Source organism: Thamnophis sirtalis, unplaced genomic scaffold (genome assembly GCF_051295495.1).
Source record: "Thamnophis sirtalis isolate CommonGarterSnake01/CBP01778 unplaced genomic scaffold, rThaSir2_p1.2 scaffold_3, whole genome shotgun sequence".
In the NCBI taxonomy this organism is placed as follows: domain Eukaryota; kingdom Metazoa; phylum Chordata; class Lepidosauria; order Squamata; family Natricidae; genus Thamnophis; species Thamnophis sirtalis.
In genome coordinates, this window is record NW_028261383.1 from 64,122,814 (window position 1) to 64,142,643 (window position 19,830).

General features: G+C 38.4%; 1 protein-coding gene across 1 annotated transcript; it reads right to left on the minus strand.

Moving 5' to 3' along the window:
- Nucleotides 1-277: 277 nt before the first annotated feature.
- Nucleotides 278-15,807, minus strand: RPN1 (ribophorin I). The gene is made up of 10 exons (XM_014063706.2): nt 15,456-15,807; nt 13,085-13,149; nt 12,293-12,599; nt 11,322-11,531; nt 8,922-9,114; nt 7,009-7,108; nt 3,710-3,848; nt 3,374-3,493; nt 2,408-2,653; nt 278-1,113 (listed from the first exon to the last, which is right to left on the minus strand). Exons 1-10 carry the CDS (start codon nt 15,690-15,692, stop codon nt 931-933), a joined length of 1,800 nt encoding a protein of 599 aa, XP_013919181.2. The 5' UTR covers nt 15,693-15,807; the 3' UTR covers nt 278-930.
- Between the last annotated feature and the right edge of the window lie 4,023 nt (nt 15,808-19,830).

A 19,830-nucleotide genomic window follows, 5' to 3' on the forward strand; every position in this document is an offset into this window, starting at 1 on the left:
TCTTATTATTTTTGAGGTGCGGAAGGCGGGCGAGCGTGATCACCTCATGGCTGTTGCTGTGTTGCAATATTTTTGGGGAGGGCTTATTTTAGTGCATGCGCTCAAAAGCCCGATTGGTCTTATTATTCGGGGAGGGCTTATTTTCAGGGAAACAGAATTGGGAACTTAAGAATTGGGAATTCTTCCATAAGGGAAAGTAGAAGAAAATAACATTTACAGTTCAGTGCCAGAATCTAAAAACTTTCAGGTACCCCAATAAGAAATATAAAACCAGAAGTAAAACATCCGTATGTCTTTATTTCAGTTTTGTTTTCTCAAAGAAACCAACTGTTTTGAGAAAAAAAGCACAGGCTTATAAGCAAATTGATCTTATCTATACTCTTCACTTGCCCTGATGCTATAAATTCAAGAGGCTCAGAAAATTCAGATGTAAAAAAATCGCAATCTGTGCAACAAGTATTACAAAAACCCTTTTGAATTATTTATCCGTAGTTACATCCCCAAATTAAAAACCAAAGAGAAAAAGATTTGACATCAAACCTTTGAAAAAAAATAATTGCATTTATTGTCTTCTGAGATATCCAGTGTCCGAAGAGGACCTGTGTGCATGTTTCTCTACTGGTGATTAGGGGACTTTACAACAGACTCGAAAGTCATAATAATTAACACTTGGAACTTTATGGGAGGGCAAAAGTTGTAGTAAGCCAACGTAGTATCTGACCTCCTCCATATAGCAATGCAAACATGCCCCAAAATAACAAACCTCAAATTCCAAATTCAGGTTTACAAGGAAAAAAAAGCCTCCCCACCCCCATGTTAAACACCAGGCATACTTATTTACTGCTCTCTTACTTTCTAAATTAGTATGGCTCAGTATACCCATACAATTGCCTTGCATTCTTCCCTCACATCACCCCATTAAATCCTAATTTATAGTGCATCGAGAATGTTGTCAATTTTGCTGATCAACTCCTGACGCCTGCTGGAATGGATCTTTTCATTCTCTATGTACGTATCCTTCTTAAGTTTGCCAACAACCAGACGCTCGGCCTCCAAAGATGATTTCACAACCAGCTCCTTGACTTGACTATCCAGTTTCTGTATTTCACTGACCTTGAAAGAGTTTGGGACAGAATGTTAGGAATGCAACAACACAGTCACAACTTTAAAAGCAATATTATTTTAAAAAAATAGAAACAATTTTTTTATAAAAACATGTTTCTCAATTATTATGTACAATGCTATTTAAGGTTTCCTTTTCTGGTCAGTAGCAAATATGAATGACAGAAAACATGCTGGTCTAAATTCTCCCAAAATTCACCTTGCCATTGCCAACTGCAGTGAGCCAACACTTTGTCCTTTTTTCTTGAAAAGTGTCTGCAGGACTGACTTTACTTACTCGCACTTTGACAAAAAAGTGCATTATGGTGCAAGCTGTCATTAAAGATTTTTTTCATTAAATGTATGAAAACTTAACATGTATTTATTTGCCCGCAGTTGATGGAAGAAATTATATGCTTTTTCGAATAGACATGAGCGCCATTACCACTTTCTGAACTTGTTGCATTTCATTTCATGTTGACTTAACTATTTTAATTCCCTATAACTATATGTGTAGCTTATAGAAAATCTTTCATTTCTAGCGCTGACAGCGCTGAAGAAAGTATAACCAAAAAGTATGAGGCAGCAAGAGAAATTATTTCGATATCGTTCAGGTGGCATTACAATACTGCTAGTGTCATACATTTCCTTTAAGAGCCGTCATGGCGCAGTGGTTAGAATGCAGTACTGCAGGCTAATTCTGCTGACTGCCAGCAGTTCGATTCTCAGCAGCCCAAGCCTTCTATCCTTCTGAGGTTGGTAAAATGAGGACCCAGATTGTTGGGGGCAATACGCTGACTGTATATACGTCTAGGTGCTATTGCTATTAACTGAAGGGAGACCTTGCTAGAATTGATATAGTCAAGTCAAAGTATCTTAAGTCAGTTAAAGATACTAGTTAAAATATAGATGGTCCTAGATTTAGGACCATTCATTTAGTGATTGTTAGAAGCTATGATGGTGCTAAAAAAGTGACTCAACTGTTTCTCATGCTTACAACAGTCACAGCATCCCAGTGGTCATGAGACCAAAATCTGGATAATTGGCATGTATGCACAACGGTTGCAGGACCCCGGGGTCATGTGATGGCCATCTGCTACCCTCCCAGCCAGCTTCTAAGAAGCAATGTCAATGAGGGAAGACAGCTGTGCTTAACAACTACACGATCCACTTAACAACTGCTGCAAAAAAGTTCATAAAATCAAGCAACACATGTAGCTATGTCAAAATTAGATATTTCAGCTTTTTCTTTGGACTTCAAAAACTTAAGACTCATTATTGGATTTCAGTATTAACAGACTCTTACTTTGTCACACAGGTCAGACCCTTCCATCTTCAACTTTGATTGCAATGAGGCTATTTCATTTGTTAAGGCTTTATGTTCAACTTCGAGAGATTTTTTGCCGCTATTCAATGTAGAAATATCGCGTGACTGCTTGTACTTATTCACGGCTTCATCAAAAAGGCGGTAGAGACATAGTCTCTTATTCACTCCAGTTAGAACTTGCTCTGTAATGCAAGCAACTTTCATCCTAGCTTCTGCTGCTGGATCCTGCAAGACAACAATGCTTTTACATGGGAAAAACTTTAAGATGAAACATTCCTACATTGCATTTCATGTTTTATGCATTTATTTAAAACATGTGTATATCTTAAAACTAAATTCTGACCAAACAATAAAACAATATATGCAAAACAAAAAATAATAAAACCAAGAAAGGGAAAAAAAACCAGAAGAACCTGGCACTGATACTAATACTATATCACATTCTCCTCCCATTATGATTTCACCCGATTTCAGCACTGGGGGGGGGGGGGCAGATTTTGCATGCTCTCTGGAAGGTTAAAAGGGAGTGGGAAGGACACGACTGTTGAATCTCTAAGGAGAAAGTGCTTGATAGGTCAACATTGTGCTAAAATTGAGTCAAAGTTAACAAAACTAGATTTTAAAATATTTTTAATCAACACAACTTGAAGAGCTTCTATTAAACTGTCCAGTTTTGTATCTGGGCAGACTTTTGAAAAATGGAAGATCGACAGAATTTACAGCAGTATAGATGTTGGCTGATTAATTTCACTTATTTAGACAAATAATTATCTATATTAAGTAATTTAGTATTAGCTTTACACGTAACAGCCTATCTGCTAACTTTTAGTTTGCATATAAGAAAGGTTAGGTACAACAAAATTAATGCCAAAAATCTAATACCCAAATAAAAGATTATCCTATGAAATAGTGACTCCATCTTCTCTCAAAACTATATTGTAATACCTTAGTGATGGAGAAGTCCAACCTCACATACAGAATAACTGTAAAGAATAGGATGTAGAATGCTCCAACTACCAGCAGAGGTTCTTGCAACATCAGGATTTTATTAAAGGTATAGTGTACCTGGAAAAAGACAAGTAATAAGGCACAAGGAAAATGCATTGCACGTTTCTCTACCTAGCTTAGAACCACACTATCTCAGTATTTTTAATTAATCATCCACTAATGTTTTTCTGTTATTGCCAATGCCACATTTAATACTAAATTCACAGCAATTCTTAAAGAATGAGAAACTGTTTTAACTGCTTTACATGAACCAAGTAAAGAATTTGTTTTTACCACAATATCTTGAATATGTTGCTCAACTAGGTTACTCTTATGTGCCACAATGACTGGACGGCCGAATGTATCAAGATAGGTATAGTGAAGTTCATCAGTAGTCCGGCTGATATCATATGGACTGTCCACATGAATATTTCTGCAGAAAACAGGATTCAAAAATGTCAGATATGCTGGAAAAAAACCTAAACATATGTAACAGTTAGGATTAGATGATTAACCTATGTCGTAGTTTGCATGTACAGTGCATTCAGAAAGTATTCCGACCCCCTTCACTTTTGTCAATTTTGTTATGCTGCAGTCTGATTTTACAGTTGTTGAAACACATTTTTCCTCATTAATCTACACGCAATACCCCTTAATGACAAAGTGAAAACAGAATTTCAGAAATGTCTGTAAATTTATTAAAAAGAAAAATTGAAATATCACGTTGGCATAAGTATCGGATCCTTTGCAACAACACTTGAAATTTAGTTTTGGTGCCCCCCCCCCCCAAATTTCTCTTGATCGTTGCTAACATATTTCTACACCTTGACTGGGGTTGACCTGTGGTAAATTTAATTAATTGGACATGATTTGTAAAGGCACACCTCTCTCTATAGAAGGCCTCACATCCGACAATGCATATAGTAGGAGAGCAAATGCCATGAGGTCAAAGGAACTGTCTGCAGAGCTCAGAGACAGGATTACTGCAAGGCACAGATCTGGCGAAGGCTACAATTAAATTTCTGCACTGAAGTTTCCTAAGACCACAGTGACCTCCATAATTCTAAGCTGGAAGAAGCTAGTCACCCAATCTCTTAGTAAGAGGGGTGACCAAGAACCTGATGATCATTCTGACTGACCTCCCAAGATCCTATGTGGAGATGGGACAGAGTTCCAGAAAGACAACCATCACTGATCTGGACTTTATGGCAGTGACCAGACAAAAGTCTCTCCTCAGTTCAGTACACATGAAAGCCTGGAGTTTATAAAAAAAGCACCTGAAGGACTCTCAGATTGTGAGGAACAAGATTCTCTGGTCTAATGAAACCAAGATTGAACTGTTTGGCCTCAATTCTAAACATTATATACAATACAATACAATAGCAGAGTTGGAAGGGACCTTGGAGGTCTTCTAGTCCAACCCCCTGCCTTGGCAGGAAACCCTATACCATTCCAGACAGATGGCTATCCAACATCTTCTTAAGGACTTCCAGTGTTGGGGCATTCACAACTTCTGGAGGCAAGCTGTTCCACTGATTAATTGTTCTATCAGGAAATTTCTCCTCAGTTCTAAATTGCTTCTCTCCTTGATTAGTTTCCACCCATTGCTTCTTGTTCTACCCTCAGGTGCCTTGGAGAATAGTTTGATTCCCTCTTCTTTGTGGCAACCCGAGATATTGGAACACTGCTATCATGTCTCTCCTAGTCCTTCTTTTCATTAAACTAGACATACCCAGTTCCTGCAACTGTTCCTCATATGTTTTAGCCTCCAGTCCCCTAATCATCTTTGTTTCTCTTCTCTGCACTCTTTCTAGAGTCTCCACATCTTTTCTACATCGTGGTGACCAAAACTGAATGCAGTATTCCAAGTGTGGCCTTACCAAGGCATTATAAAGTGGTATTAACACTTCATGTGATCTTGATTCTATCTCTGTTTATGTAGCCTAGAACTGTGTTGGCTTTATTGGCAGCTGCTGTACACTGCTGGCTCATATTTAAATGGTTGTCCACTAGGACTCCAACATCCCTCTCACAATTACTACTATTGAGGAAGGTACCACCTATACTGTACCTGTGCATTTCGTTTTTCTTGCCTAAATGTAGAATCTTACTCTTTTCACCATTGAATTTCATTGTATTAGATAGTGCCCAATGTTTAAGTTTGTCAAGATCCTTCTGTATCTTAAGCCTGTCTTCTGGAGTGTTGGCTATTCCTGCCAGCTTGGTGTCATCTGCAAATTTGATGAGTTCCCCATTTATGCCCTCATCCAAATCATTGATGAAGATGTTGAAGAGTACTGGGCCTAAAACAGAGCCTTGGGGTACTCTACTGCATACTTCCCTCCATGTAGATGCAGTTCTATTGAGGACTACACGTTGAGTGCGGTTGGTCAGCCAGTTACGAATCCATCTGGTGGTGATGCTGTCCAACCCACATTCTTCTACTTTATCTAGTAGTAGGTTATGGTCTAACTTATCGAATGCCTTACTGAAGTCCAAGTAAACTATATCGACGGCATTCCTCTGGTCCACTAATTTTGTCACTTTGTCAAAGAATGCAATAAGATTAGTCTGGCATGATCTGTTTTTGACAAACCCATGTTGGCTTTTGGCTATTACTTTGTTTACTTCTAGGTGTTCGCTAATTCGTTGCTTGATTATCTTTTCCAGGATCTTCCCTGGTATTGAGGTCAGGCTGATAGGTCTATAGTTTCCTGGATCTATTTTTTTCCCTTTATGTGGAGAAATCAAGCACTGCTCATCACCTGCCCAATATCATCCAGATAGTGAAGCATGGTAGAGGTGGCAACATGCTGTGGGGGTGTTTTTCAGCAGCAGAAACTGGGAGACGGGTCAGGGTTGAGCGAAAGCTGAATGGAGCAAAGTACAGGGATATCCTCGATGAAAACCGTTCCACCGTGCTCAGGACCTCAGACTGGGCTGAAATTTCACTTTCCAACATGACAACGATCCCAAGCACAGTCTGGACAGCACAGGAGTGGCTTAGGGATAACTCTGTGCATGTCCTAGAGTGGCCCAGCCAGAGCCCTGACTTGAACCCTATTGAATATCTCTGGAGGGACCTGAAAATGGCTGTCCACCTACAGTTGCCATCCAACGTGACTTAGCTTGAGAGGATTTGCAAAGAAGAATGGCAGAAAATCGCCCAATCCAGGTGTGCAAAACTTATCACATCATACCCCAAAAGACTTGAGGCTGTAATTGCTGCCAAAGATGCTTTAGCACAGTACTAAGTGAAAGGTCTGAATGCTTATGCCAATGTGATATTACAATTTCCCCCCTTTTTAATAAATATATAGACATTTCAAAAAATTTGTTTTCACTATGTCATTATGATGTACTGACAATAGATTAATGAGAAAAAAAATGAATTTCAACAACTGTAGAATCAGGCTGCAGCATAAAATTGACAAAACTGAAGGGGGTCTGAATACTTTCTGAATGCACTGTCAGTACTGAAATTAGACTGATTTATTTAAAAAGATTTCCCACATGCATACCACAGGAACTATATTTTATGAGTAGCCAACCAACAGCAGAGATCGACAGATCATCAACCATGTTGTACTTACTTGGCACCCTCTGGAAGAATAATCTTTACAGTTAATGAGTCTGTAACTTGTTCATCGAAAACATGGTCAATAAATCTCATCTTTAGGGCGTACTGATCACCTTGAAAAGAGTAACAAGCACTGTAAACTTTTACTTTTCTTATAATGGCAAGATCTAGTTGTATAAAACATCAATGTGACATTTTTACATTAAGGCATTAAGCACCACTAGAACTGATTATGCGTAGCCAGACTCAATGACAAATCCTAAGAGATTCACACAATAAAATATGCCAATTCTGCATTCAACATACTGTATTTTTCGGAGTATAAGACGCACCTTTTTTTCTCAAAAAAGAGGCTGAAAATCTGGGTGTGTCTTATACATCAAATACAGAATTTTTTGCCCCACCCCCTTCACCAAAATGGCTATGCATAGCTTTATGGACGTTTTCAGACATCTCTTGGGGGCTGGGGGGCATCCCCCCCCCGGCGCCAGCAGCACTCTATAAGCCTACATAAGGCTATGCATGCAATTTTTTTGACAAAAAAGGGCCCATTTTTGTGAAAAAGAGGCTGTTTTTTGCTTGTTTTTTGGGGGGGGGGAACCTCCCAGAAGCACTCTGCAAGCCCCCTAAAGGCTATTCATGCTTTTTTTAAAAAGGGGGGAGGCGTTTTTGGGAGGTTTGCAGAGTGCAAAAACTCCCCCCCCCCCACTTTTGGAAAGCTTAAAGTGATTGATGAATTAGATTGATCAAGTGCTGTGCCAGCAGAAACAAAGTCTTAGGTGCTGCAGATTGTCAGTGATTTCTTTGTCCAGTAAATGGATATACACCTGGAAATATCTACCTACCTACCTACCTACTCTCTCTCCCTACCTTACTGTATTTCTCTCTCTCTCTCTCTATCCCTCTATCTACGTACATAACTATTCTCTCTCTCTCCCTATCTACTGTATTTCTCTGTCTCTCTCCTTAGCTATCTACTGTATTTCTCTGTCTCTTTCTCTTTCTATCTATCTATCCTCTGCCTACCTACCTACACCCTCTCTCTCTCCCCCTACCTATCTACTGTATTTCTCTATTTCTCTCTCTTTCTCTCTTTCTCTCTCACACTCTTTATCCCTTTATCTACCTACCTACCTAACTACTCTCTCTCTCTCTCCCTACAGTATTTCTCTCTTTCCCTCTCTATCCGTCTATCTAGCTACCTACTTTTTAAAAAAAGAATTGCCTCTTCAAAACCTTGGTGCGTCTTATACTTTGAAAAATACAGTAGCTATCAAACACACATAAATCCTTCCCCTTCTTAAAACATAAGTATTCTGGGTATATTATGTAAGAGGAAAAATGGATGTTCTAGTTCCCTCTGTTAAGGAGGCCCATGTGCTAGGATCAAGAAAGACTATGGTGTCTCCCTCCCTGTGGAACATTATTCCCATGTAAATCAGACTGCCCCCCTCCCCACTTAATACCTTCTTAAAAAGCCCCAAAGACATGATTTTGCCAATGGGAGTGGGTTCCTCAGAGTGGAGTCTATCAAGTGTTTTCCTTACTGCAACCATGGGATAAAGGTTTACTGGTTTTTGTATTTGGTGTTTTACTTCTGTAGCCCTGACTGAGTTGGGTGGCCATGCAAATTTTCTTAATAATAAAAAGTTGGAGAAATAAAAACTTCAGTAGATGAAACATTAAAAATTGAAAGGACTGCAAGCAATTTTTTCAGTTACTTTTCAGATATTGTTTCCATGATTAAAATAAACTTAAGATAAATCTTTTAAATATATATGCAAAATAAAAATCAAGAAACCACCCTCCTCAAATTCTTGAAAATCTCAAGTATGCCCCTATCTGATCATAAATACAGAAATAGAATAATTTTATACTTGGACTGTTTCATTATATATAAACAATTTTCCGGTAGTGGTTGCCTACCAAGATTAAAGAGATATTCATAGCTGGGCAAGTTGTAGCCAATTATATAGTGAGTCTTCCAACCACCAAACAAAGGGAAGCGAGGGCGAATCTCCATTTCCACTGAGTCATCCAAGACAAGAAGATGACTGGTAGATATGTTGCCAATTTCATCTCTGTAATACACATCTTGAGCAGCAGCAGGAAGGATAGTCTGCAAAAGACAGTTTTAGTAAAACCCATAAGGATAGACTATAAAATACATTTAATCTAATTTATTACTGTATTTTTTGGAGAATAAGACGCTTCGGAGTATAAGACGCACCTGAGTTTTTGGGAAGGAAAATAATAATAAGAAAAAAATCTGCCTCTGCCTACCAGCATCCATTGGTAGTCATCTGGCTAGCGTCCTTAGCACACAGCCTGGTCAACTTCAGCACATTAGCCTGATTCAGCACAAGCAGCTGATCGGCCTCCCGGAATACCCCCAATCAGCTGTTCCCAGGGGTGAACTTTAGCAACAGGTTTGTTGGTTGTGAGCGTGTGTGCTGGTTGGGATAGATACACAGCTTCCAAAACCCAGCTGATCGTCACAAGGTGCTCCAGTGAGTACAGCAGGTGAAGCACGAAACTGGTCAGACAAGGCAGCAGCTGTTCTGGGTTGCCATTCCGTTTGACACCCATTCAAGACTGCGGGGATCGCCAAAGCACATTGCCGCCAATCACCGCCCGAAAACGCGACACGTAGGGGCCAAAACGGGGTGTGTGACGGCCGAAAACACAATGCGCGGAGGTGGCAATTGGTGGTGATGTGCTCTGGTGATCCCTGCAGCCTTGAACATGTCTCAAACGGAGCATTCAGAGGCTGAAAACACGAGGCACAGAGGCCAAAAACACAAACCACAGAGTGGGCGATGGTCTGTGGCAATCCCTGCAGCCTGGAACAGGTCTAAAATGTGACGTGCGGAGGCCAGCGGATGAGTGGGGCTACATTCAGTAAGAATCAAATTTTCCCCCTCTTTTAGGGGGAAAAGTGCATCTTATGGTCCAAAAAATACGGTATATTTATATAGCTGTCTATCAAATATTTATTAATAACTTGCAAATTAAGTAAAACAACTAAAATGCAGCATGTATTTTTCTTCTAAAACGCATAACACCAGCCGTTCAGATTAAGTTAAAATGTGGTGAATTCAAAAAACATTAAAAGCCTGAAGGAGGAAATATTTATCAGATGCCAAGAAGCATCAAGTGAGTCTACTCAGGGAGATTCTTCCACGACTGGGGCACCGACACAGAGCAGGCTTTAATAGGTTAAGAGCAAGAAAGACTGGCCTTACACATTTTCCCATTTGAGGAATTGGCTATGTCTACTATATCATATAGTCCCTGAACGCTTTTCATTGAGGGAATACAGCTCTCCAGGAAGATGAGAAAGGAGGAAAGTTTTCTCATTCTTTGTTTATATGATAAATCATAAACTGGACACATAAGCCAATTTTGAACTAGTGCCCTCAATATAGCACAAGTACAGCATGATCAAAATGTCAATTCAATGAAACCTTATAGCTTAATTTTTAAAACTTGCAGTTTTCATTTTTTAAACCAAAATTCCATGTATCACATATCCACAAGGGACGCTTACACAATACAGATAAAATGTAGCCAAGCTATCTCCATCTGGATATAGTCACAGCTGGTATTATCAGCTGCAAACAATAAAAATAATGTAAGTTTTGCAAATCCTTTCAGAAGTCTCAAGAACATACAGTATATGAAGCACATCTTTACAAATCATTAAAGTAAATATATCCTCTTCCAGAAATGTTCATTTGCTCTGGAATCGGCTCCTACTCGTCTCTGCACCTTTATGCTAACAAAAAGTGCTTCACTTCCCTGATGTATTCTTTATTTCTTAAAAAATTCTCCTCAACACTCATCAAACATTATAGTCTAAGCACTTAGAATATGAGAATATAAGCACTGAGATTTACCTGCAAATAAACAGATCAACGAGCTTACAAAAATATATTTCAAACAAATGAACCAGAGAATGAGATTCAGATAGATGCCACAAGTGAGCAGCAGAAAAAATAATAGTAATACTAGTAGTTAATAAGGAGCATATTATTTACTAACTACTTGTTAACAAGTAATATGATACTTATTAAAACTGCTTTACCACATTGCATCATGGAAGAGATAGAATCAGGACTTTAAAAGGAGCTGAAAGCAAGAAAACATTCTTGGTAACATTTCATGTTCTCAAAGCAGAGAAGTACTACTTGTTCCAAATGTTCTCCTCTTTCCTCCTTCAGTAGTTGGCTCATTCGTGGCTACTTTATTGTGACTCATTTTCACAATGATGCTATTGTTTAAAACAAAGCAATACAACAAGAAATAAAATAAATAATGAAAAACCTTAAAAGATTTCACAGAAGATATTCCACTATCTGGCTGTCTTTGATAGTCGTATCTGGAGAAAGGTCCTTTGAGCACAGCTCCTGTATGCCTTAAGTCAACTGTTTCTTCAACTGCAATATTGCCCCAGTGAGACACTTCAATGACACGTATCATGCTGGTGATAGTCAGGAATGGACTGTTGTTTTCATAATGTATCTTAAGGCTATCCTGAAAAATATAACAGAGAAATTGAGTATTTATTTGTAACAGTAGCCGTTTTACTTATATGTGACCAATTAGTAAAGTCACAGGAACCCTTAAGCGCACTGTCATTATGACCAAATAGCTTAGTGACAGCAATTCCAATAGTCCCAGTTGCTGTTGTAATCCCAAGACATATAAGGCCATTAAACAAGAGGTGGAAATCCCAGGTAAGGAGCACAAACATACATACAATGGGAAGCTGGGAGGGCTTGTGAAGCTCTATGAAGGCAGCCGATGTGCAGTGAGCAGGAGTGACTTACCAAAGTGACTTGCAACCTTCCCTGCTGTCTTCCCCACTGACTTGTAGGGAGCTGGCAGGGAAGGTTGCAAATGGTGATCATGTGACTGCAGCTGTGACATTGTAATCACAAGTCAGGTAAGTGAGCATAATCACATGACCACTGCAATGGCTGGAACTTCAGGGACGCCTGTACTTCCTTTTTTTTCAGCACCCTCATAATTTTGAATTGTTGCTAAACAAATGGATGTAAACAGAGGACTATTTTTATGACAGATCATAAAAAGTTCCAGTTTTTACAAATCCCCTACTGAAAGAGCATTCTATCCCGCACCATCTAGCAAGTCACTTGCAAAGATTTCCTTTTATTTACCCACGCAGAATTATTTGATACTATAGCGACCAGCTAAGTCATTAAATACAAGACTTCCTTTAAAAAAAATTTTTTTTTAATTCAATTCATTCTTTGTCACAAGTAAAAGTTTACCTCACTGTATGGGGGTACATCCTTGAAGGGTCCATATTCAATCATATCCTCTGAGCGGCTGGGATTGCCTAACTTGGTGTAGTTTTCAATGTTTCTTGAGGCCAGTTTCACACGAGTTGTCTGGGTCTTGGTTACATATGGAGAGTAGAAATAATGATTACCTTCAAAAACCACAAACTGCTTCTCTGCCTGAGAGATGTGTGTGGGATAGGGTTGCAGGACATGTGTGAAAACTGTTTCAATAGATAAACGAATTTTTCCGCCTGGAGGCAAAGGAGCCGGCAATTTCACAGTGAAGAATTTGCCACTAAAAAAGGGAAAAAAAGTAGAAAATCAGTCAGACCATTTCTACGTTCCTTGCTTCTAAATGAGCTCACTGTTATCAGGAATCTTGATCGGTCATGGGATTGGGCAATTTCCGCTGTTAAAATTCAATGGTTAGCTCTTATGGTTTTAAATCAATACATATATTTAAAAACCAATGCAATCTACTCATTGGTAATACAATAATGTGAAATAAAGAACATATTAACCAGACTGCATTTCTATGAATCACTATGCCTTACAACTTTAGAAAACTTTTTTTAGCACACTATTTTTTCCCCTAAAAATAGTGCAAGTAGTCAAAAGAGAACCAATTATAAAAACTGACATTGAGGTATCAGCCTATTTATACAATCTAATTAAACAACTGACATTTTTTGAAGTCACACTGAAGATTACATTTTAAAAAGTACTCTTTAAAAAATGAAGTAGAAATATCAGCCCTTATTTCCCCATGACAAAACTTACCTTTTACCTTTTACTTTTGTTTCCTTCACCTCCAGGGTATTTTCCTCCTCTTCTTCAGCTTTTACCTGTTCAGAAAAATTATATAAAATATTGGTTGGTGTCACCATTGACAGTTCCCAAACAAGGCAATAGAATTCATCTATACTATTTGCCAAGAAAGATCAAGTCGGTAGAGATACCAAAAACACATTTCAATGTGAGGCACATGCTAATAATTAAAAATTGTTACAAAAAAAAGAGTCATAACTGTTAAAACTTAAAACATCACCCATCAGAAATTGGGTGAAATCAGAAATAAAAGAATTGTAGAAAACCAGTAAAAAATACATAACTATTTCCCTCAAAAATCCAACTAGGAATAAAAAAAAAACCCTTTCCTTTCTCTAGGAACTATCTATGGAAAAAGAAAATGATGTTTCCTTTCCAATTAGAATTTTGCAGAAGGTAGCAACAATGCTAGTGCTTACAAAAATACATATTCTTTAATTCTTCAACTTCAATGAGATTTTTTCTAAGCAAATATTGATTTGATTGTATCTATGCATTCACTGTCAATAAAGAAAACAGAATTCAGATACCCAATTTTAAAACAGTAATAATAGAGACTTATGGCACAGGTTTTCATTTAAAACCTATCCTATTGGAATTCTTGTGAAAGAGCTGAGAATAGGCTGAGCTGACTTGTGAAGTCCAAAAACACATTTTCTTTTTACTGATAAAAATAATAATCAAAGCTTCTTAAAATTTACTTTAAAAAGTAGATTTTTCAAACTTCATTTTTACCCACAAGGCAAAGAGTTTACTGTAAAAGAAAAACTCTCCATGACCAAAAAAGGAATAAATAATTTAGTATTCCCTTCCTGATGTATTGAATTGCAATATTCAAATTCCCTCATCACATGCCATAAAGAGGCAAAGTTATAAAAGTGATTCTCCTCCTTTAAAAAATCATTTTATAATATTCTATGCAAACATAAGCCATGTTATCAGAAATGTCAGTTAGAAAATACTGTTTATCCAAGGTTATGCCAAGAATGAAGGGCTACTTTTCTGAGTTTGTTCAATTTATTTAATAATGCAGTCCAATTTTAGAAATGATCCAGCAAATACGAATTAGCAGAAGATCTCTTATACACAACTCCTATAATTATAAATTGACATTGAACCCAAGGAGCAGAACTGTAAATCACAAACCTATTTTTTTAATGGACTTGGTTGCCACAGCCCAGATCTCAGCTCAAGTCTCACACTGGCATTGATAAATGCCATTATTGAAACAATTACAGCATTTTCCTCTAGGTGAATTAACTTTATGTAGACTTTCTGACTCAAAATTTAATTTTTAAAATCACAGTAACTTGCACAATAAAACCATTTAAGAGCATTTGCTTCCTAACAGTAGAACCGATGCAAAATAGTATTGGTAGTTTTTTCAAGGTGAAGCTTCTGTTAAAATTTTTAATTAATATATAATACAGCAACAAAGTGTTTAGCAACTTCTATCGAGGATCTCAAGAGAATCCAAACCAACTTTTCCTTTACCAGAGTTAGCCAGGATGCATAGAGAAAAATAAATGCTACAAACAATTGCTAGAAGCTGAAGAGACATGGACAGGCTTTGAAAGCCACACCTCCCTCTAATTTAAACTAGCTGCTCATCCGCTCTCGGAAATAGTCTATGCTTACGTGTCAGTACTCACCAGCTTTTTACTACAAGCAGCACTCTGGAAGAGAATCAACAGACAGGAGTAACAGGAAGCAAAGAAAAGGGGACGAATCTGGCCACACAAGGGCATTATTATTTGAACTGGCATGCTGGCAAAAGTCCAAAAGGGCATCTCAAGAGCAACTTTGGATGAAATAATAATTATATTTCAGTGAAATTATATGTCCATTATTAAGCATTCTCAGTTTACAACTCACAACCCACAAACCAACATAAACTGGGCGAAAGATGGTATAAAAGGTGTTATGCCACAACTGGGGCTGACATGAGTGTCTAGATCGCCGCTCTTTATCTCCCTGTATTCCACTGATTCAGCCAAAGCATTCGCCCGATCGCCATAACAACCGCCGATTTAAGGACTTGACCGGCCAGACCGCTCCTTTCCACCAAAAACTGGAATTAGGAAGGGTGGAGAGGAGAAGTAATAGCCGAGCAATGCTGGGGAAGAGAGCGGAAGAACAGAAGAAGAAAACAAGGAAGAAGAGGCACAGATTCGCCTAAAAACCGTCAACGTGGAAACGAAAAGCCCGATCACAAAAAAAAAGAAAAGTAACAGGCTTTGGCAGGGGGGAGGGAGGGCGGCATCCGGGTTCAAAGAGCGGCAGAAGCAGGCCGAGAGCTTGACGGCCCCAGCGGTTGGCTCACCTGCGCCCCCAGGTAGGCCAGGTGGCTCTCCAAGCCGGGGTCCAAAGCCAGGAGGAAAGACGTGGCAGACGCCGAGCTCCCGGCGGAGTTTCCAAGGCTAATCTCGGCCGTCACTTTGGCCAGGTGTGTGCCGAGGTCCACGGTCCGCTTTACGTCTTCGTTGACCAGCTCGGGAGCGGCCAGGGCCGCCCTGCCCAGGCAGAGAAGAAGCGAGAGGTGGGCGAGGTGGATCCCCATGGTCGGCCACGCTGAAGAACGAAGCCGCGGAGCAAACCGGATGGACTCACTCTTTCGCGTCGCTGTTCATTCATCCAAAGGGCACAAGATGGCGCCCCCCACGCCGAGCCACAGACAAGATGGCGACACCCAGCAAACGCGCCGCTCTCGAAAACGGCACGGCCTACAACGCGATGTCCTGACCTGCGCATCGTATTCACGTCACGTAGTTGAGGTACGGGGGGGGGGACGGAGGGTGGGGCGGGGGGACGGGTGGCAAATGAAAGATCGACCTGTCAGAGCCGTTTTCACGTGTCGCCAGTCCGCGCCTTCGCTAATGATTTTGAGATCTCATAAACTCACCCGGGTGTGAATGTGTGTCAGTACGCTCCGAGTTTTTGTTTTGGGGGAGGGGGAATGTAGGAAACAGTATCTTAGCTTAGATAAATTTAGCCCAGATTTTCCAGTACTCCTTATAGTTAGCAAGGAACGTTGCGAGTGGCACAGATACGTTAGCCATACAATATTGCTAAAATGTATTTAGTGAAAGCCTCAGTTGATTAAAGCCACGTTGAGCAGCAGATGCTTGAACAAGTCCTTGAAAATGTATGCATCTGAAAAATTCATCTTATTGTACGTTTATTGATTAGAGACAGTAAGGGAATTAGTTTGATAGGATATTTTACTGGAAGGCTTCTATTGGGTGCTCAGTGCAATTATATATGGAAATAAACCATAGGTGAGAATAAACGGTATTTATAGCAAATTGGTGTTCTGCTGAAAGTATGACTAGGATATGTGCTGTCCCTTTGGTTGTTTAATAATGAAATTGTTGTGGTAGGGATGCCTTGGTTGGAGAAATTAGTATACATGTAGAGCCAGTGTTAAGGCATCAAGCTAGAAATCAGATGAGAGTGAACTCTAGTCCTCCCTTAGGCACAAAGACAACTGGATGATCTTGGGTTAGTCACTTTCTCTCAGCTCTAGAAAGGAAGCAATGGAAAACCACTTCTGAAAAACCTTGCAAAGAAAAGTGCAGGGATTTATCCAGGCAGTCTCTATGAATTGTACAAAACTGAATGGAAGGAAAATTAGATAGAAACAGCCATGCTGTTGGCTGAGAACCCAAATGACTTGGAGAAAATGCAGCAGATTCATTTAATAACTCTGTTACTAACTTAACAACTGCAATGATTTACTTAACAACTCTGACAAAGGTTGTAAAATGAGGCAAGATTCACTTAACAACTGTCTTCCTTAGAAATAAAAATGTTGGGCTTAATTTGTAGTTGTAAGTGACAACCATTTAAATATGAGGCAACAGTGTGCAGCAGCCACCCAAAAAGCCAACGCAATCCTAGGCTGCATTAAAAGATTAACAGAATCAAGGTCATGTAAAGTTCAGGTACCATTTTACAAAAACCTAGTAAGACCACACTTGGAATACTGTATCCAGTTCTGATCACCACAATATATATAAAAAAAGATGTTGATACACTGGAAAGTGCAGAGAAGTGCAACAAGAATGATTAGGAAGCTAGAGGCTAAAACATATGAAGAATGGTTACAGGGATTATGTATTTCTAGTCTAATGAAAAGACGGACTAGGGAAAGCATAATAGCAGTGTTTCAATATTTGAAGGGCTTCTATAAGATGAATGGGTCAAACTATTTTCCAAAACAAAAGGCAAGACAAGAAACAATGGATGGAAACTAACCAAGGAGAGAAACAACCTAGTCCTAGAACTAAGGAAAAATTTCCTAATAGTAAGAGCAATCAACCAATGGAATAGCTTGCTTTCAGAAATTGTGGGTGCTCCATCGCTGGTGGCTTTCAAAAAGAGACTGGACAACCATTTGTCTGAAATGGTATACGGTCTCCTGCTTGAACAGGGGGTTGGAGTAGAAGACTTCCAAAATCTCTTCCAACTCTATTATGTTCTAGGTAACCTTTTATCATAAAATAGCAAATTATGTTACTGTAATTATAATGGATTTTTGTTTCAAAGTTTGCATACAACTGAAGTTATACTGCAGGGTGAAATTAAGGTCAAACATGATAAAGAATTTTTGGTTAAAAACAAACCAGTTCTTAAGTTGGAGTTCAGCCTCTTCTGGAGGTAGGTAGGAAGGGAGGGGAGGGGAGGAGAGGAAGGAAGGAATCAATCAATCAATCTGCAATTTGGGAATGCTTCTTGAATACCACCTGCCTCTAATTTGTAGTATATCGATGGGCAACGTTTGCACTTGGCAATATGTTTTGGTTACATCCCAGTTTAACTGCTGCAATTAGCTTGTCTGTAACCTATTCTTGAGATGTATTTAGTACAAAATGAAGGAAATCTGACTCGACTGCAAATTTGTGTATTCATCATATACTACAGCCATGTTAAAGGATATGCACTGCTTGTCAAATGATTTCCATTTATGATTTCAGATGTTGGCTTTAGCCATTAATCAGGGATTGATTAGCTTAAAGATCACCTATCTCAGCACTATATGAACTTTTCCAGATGCTAAGATCAGCAGGGCAGGCCATTTTAAAAATGCACTTGCTTTATGAGATACATTTATTAGGTACAGTTTTGATTCTCAAATAAAGCAAAAATTGTGATTAGTCTTTACATGGACTTTTTCATTCTGAGTTAATTTATAGGGATTTTAAAAAAGCAATAATTCAAATCTTCAGGACCCAGTAACAAAATATTCCAATGTTCCGTGAAATGTTCTATTTTCTTCCCTTTTCTTCTCTCTGCACTGATGCACAGATTTCAGGGCTGCACCATTTTTGAAACACACTATGAGCCACTCCTACATACCCGGAAGAAAGCAGCTTGCTCCAGGAAACAACAGAACAGTCTGTTACTGAATTTAATAATTTCCAACAGCTCTATTAAATGCCCACCTCATTTTTAATTCTAGCCCAAGGCTGATATAAAAATATACACTATAAAAATAAAATATTTTGCAATGTATAGATATAAATTATTTTTAAAAGATAAATTTAAAAGATAAAAGATAAATTGGGAAACTTGAGCAATAAAATGGTTAGCTATCTTAGACTTTATTATTATAAAAATCTATGTAGTGTAGTAAAGATTACTGACACAAAGAATCTTGTGATATCTTATAGTTAGGAGTTTTCAGACAAAGCTTTTACATTAGAATAACTACATAAAATATTTTTTTGGCTGACAACCCTAGTAGCCATTCATCTGAAAGCATGCCTTTTTGTTGTGGGATTGTAAGGCACCACAGATATTTCATTTGGTCAAATGCAGCAGCCAACAAAACTGGCAAGGCCATCAAAACTAAAACCACAATAAAAAATAGTTTAATGCAGCAGAAGAATTCTTTATTACAATTTGCTGATGTTATAAGTAATTGAGGTTCTTTAAAGCTCTACGTGGTCTCGTGACCACTCATCATTCTAGCCATTGTCTATCTACTGCAGGCCTCTTTCGCATGTTTCCAACCAATATGGTCCTGAGCTTGCTTTTACCAATTGGGCCTGCATAATCCCTTTTATAAAAATAATTGAGAATGTTTTTGTGCACTGTTATGATTACGGTGACCTGTTAATTCTTAATTTGTCAGATCTGTTCTGACTCAAAATTAGGAAAATAAATGGCCTGCACATTTTGAATTGAGTATTACTGGAACTGTAGTCATAAGCACCTTAACTTGGAAATAAATTTAATGAAAATTGGATAATTTTCTTTCAATAGTATATTGTTTTTTCAACAACATTTATTTTGCATATACTGTATATACCACACATTGCTTCTTTCACTTTCAATTAAAAGCATTGTAAGTAACAAATTGTGAAGTATTACAACCTTTTAGAATTCGTGGTTTTTGGATGTGATACAAAATATGTTAAACAAAACGTATGCCCATTAATTTATCAGTTCTGGAAATCATAGGATTAATTTAAATTTTAGGATATTTGTTCCATTCAAGCAACTAATATATTTCCAAATATATATGGAGTATACAAAATTCTGCTCTTTTATCTAGATTAGTGCTCCTATCATAGATTATCAGAAAGCTTAATAAACCTCAAGTTGCCTTAATTTAGACATAATATCAGTAAGTTTCAACATTGCAGTAGATGGTTTTTGTCCTTGTAAGGAAGGTTAGAGTGGAGAGTTTGTCA

What these genes read in the sequence shown, in the direction of transcription:
- RPN1 (XM_014063706.2), bottom strand. Translation starts at nt 15,692, where the DNA reads ATGGGGATCCACCTCGCCCACCTCTCGCTTCTTCTCTGCCTGGGCAGG. An exon ending in TGGACTTCTCCATCACTAAG is followed by an intron (nt 2,654 to 3,373) that starts GTATTACAATAT and finishes GTTGTCTTGCAG; the next exon opens with GATCCAGCAGCAGAAGCTAG. An exon ending in GGTCTGACCTGTGTGACAAA is followed by an intron (nt 1,114 to 2,407) that starts GTAAGAGTCTGT and finishes AACTCTTTCAAG; the next exon opens with GTCAGTGAAATACAGAAACT.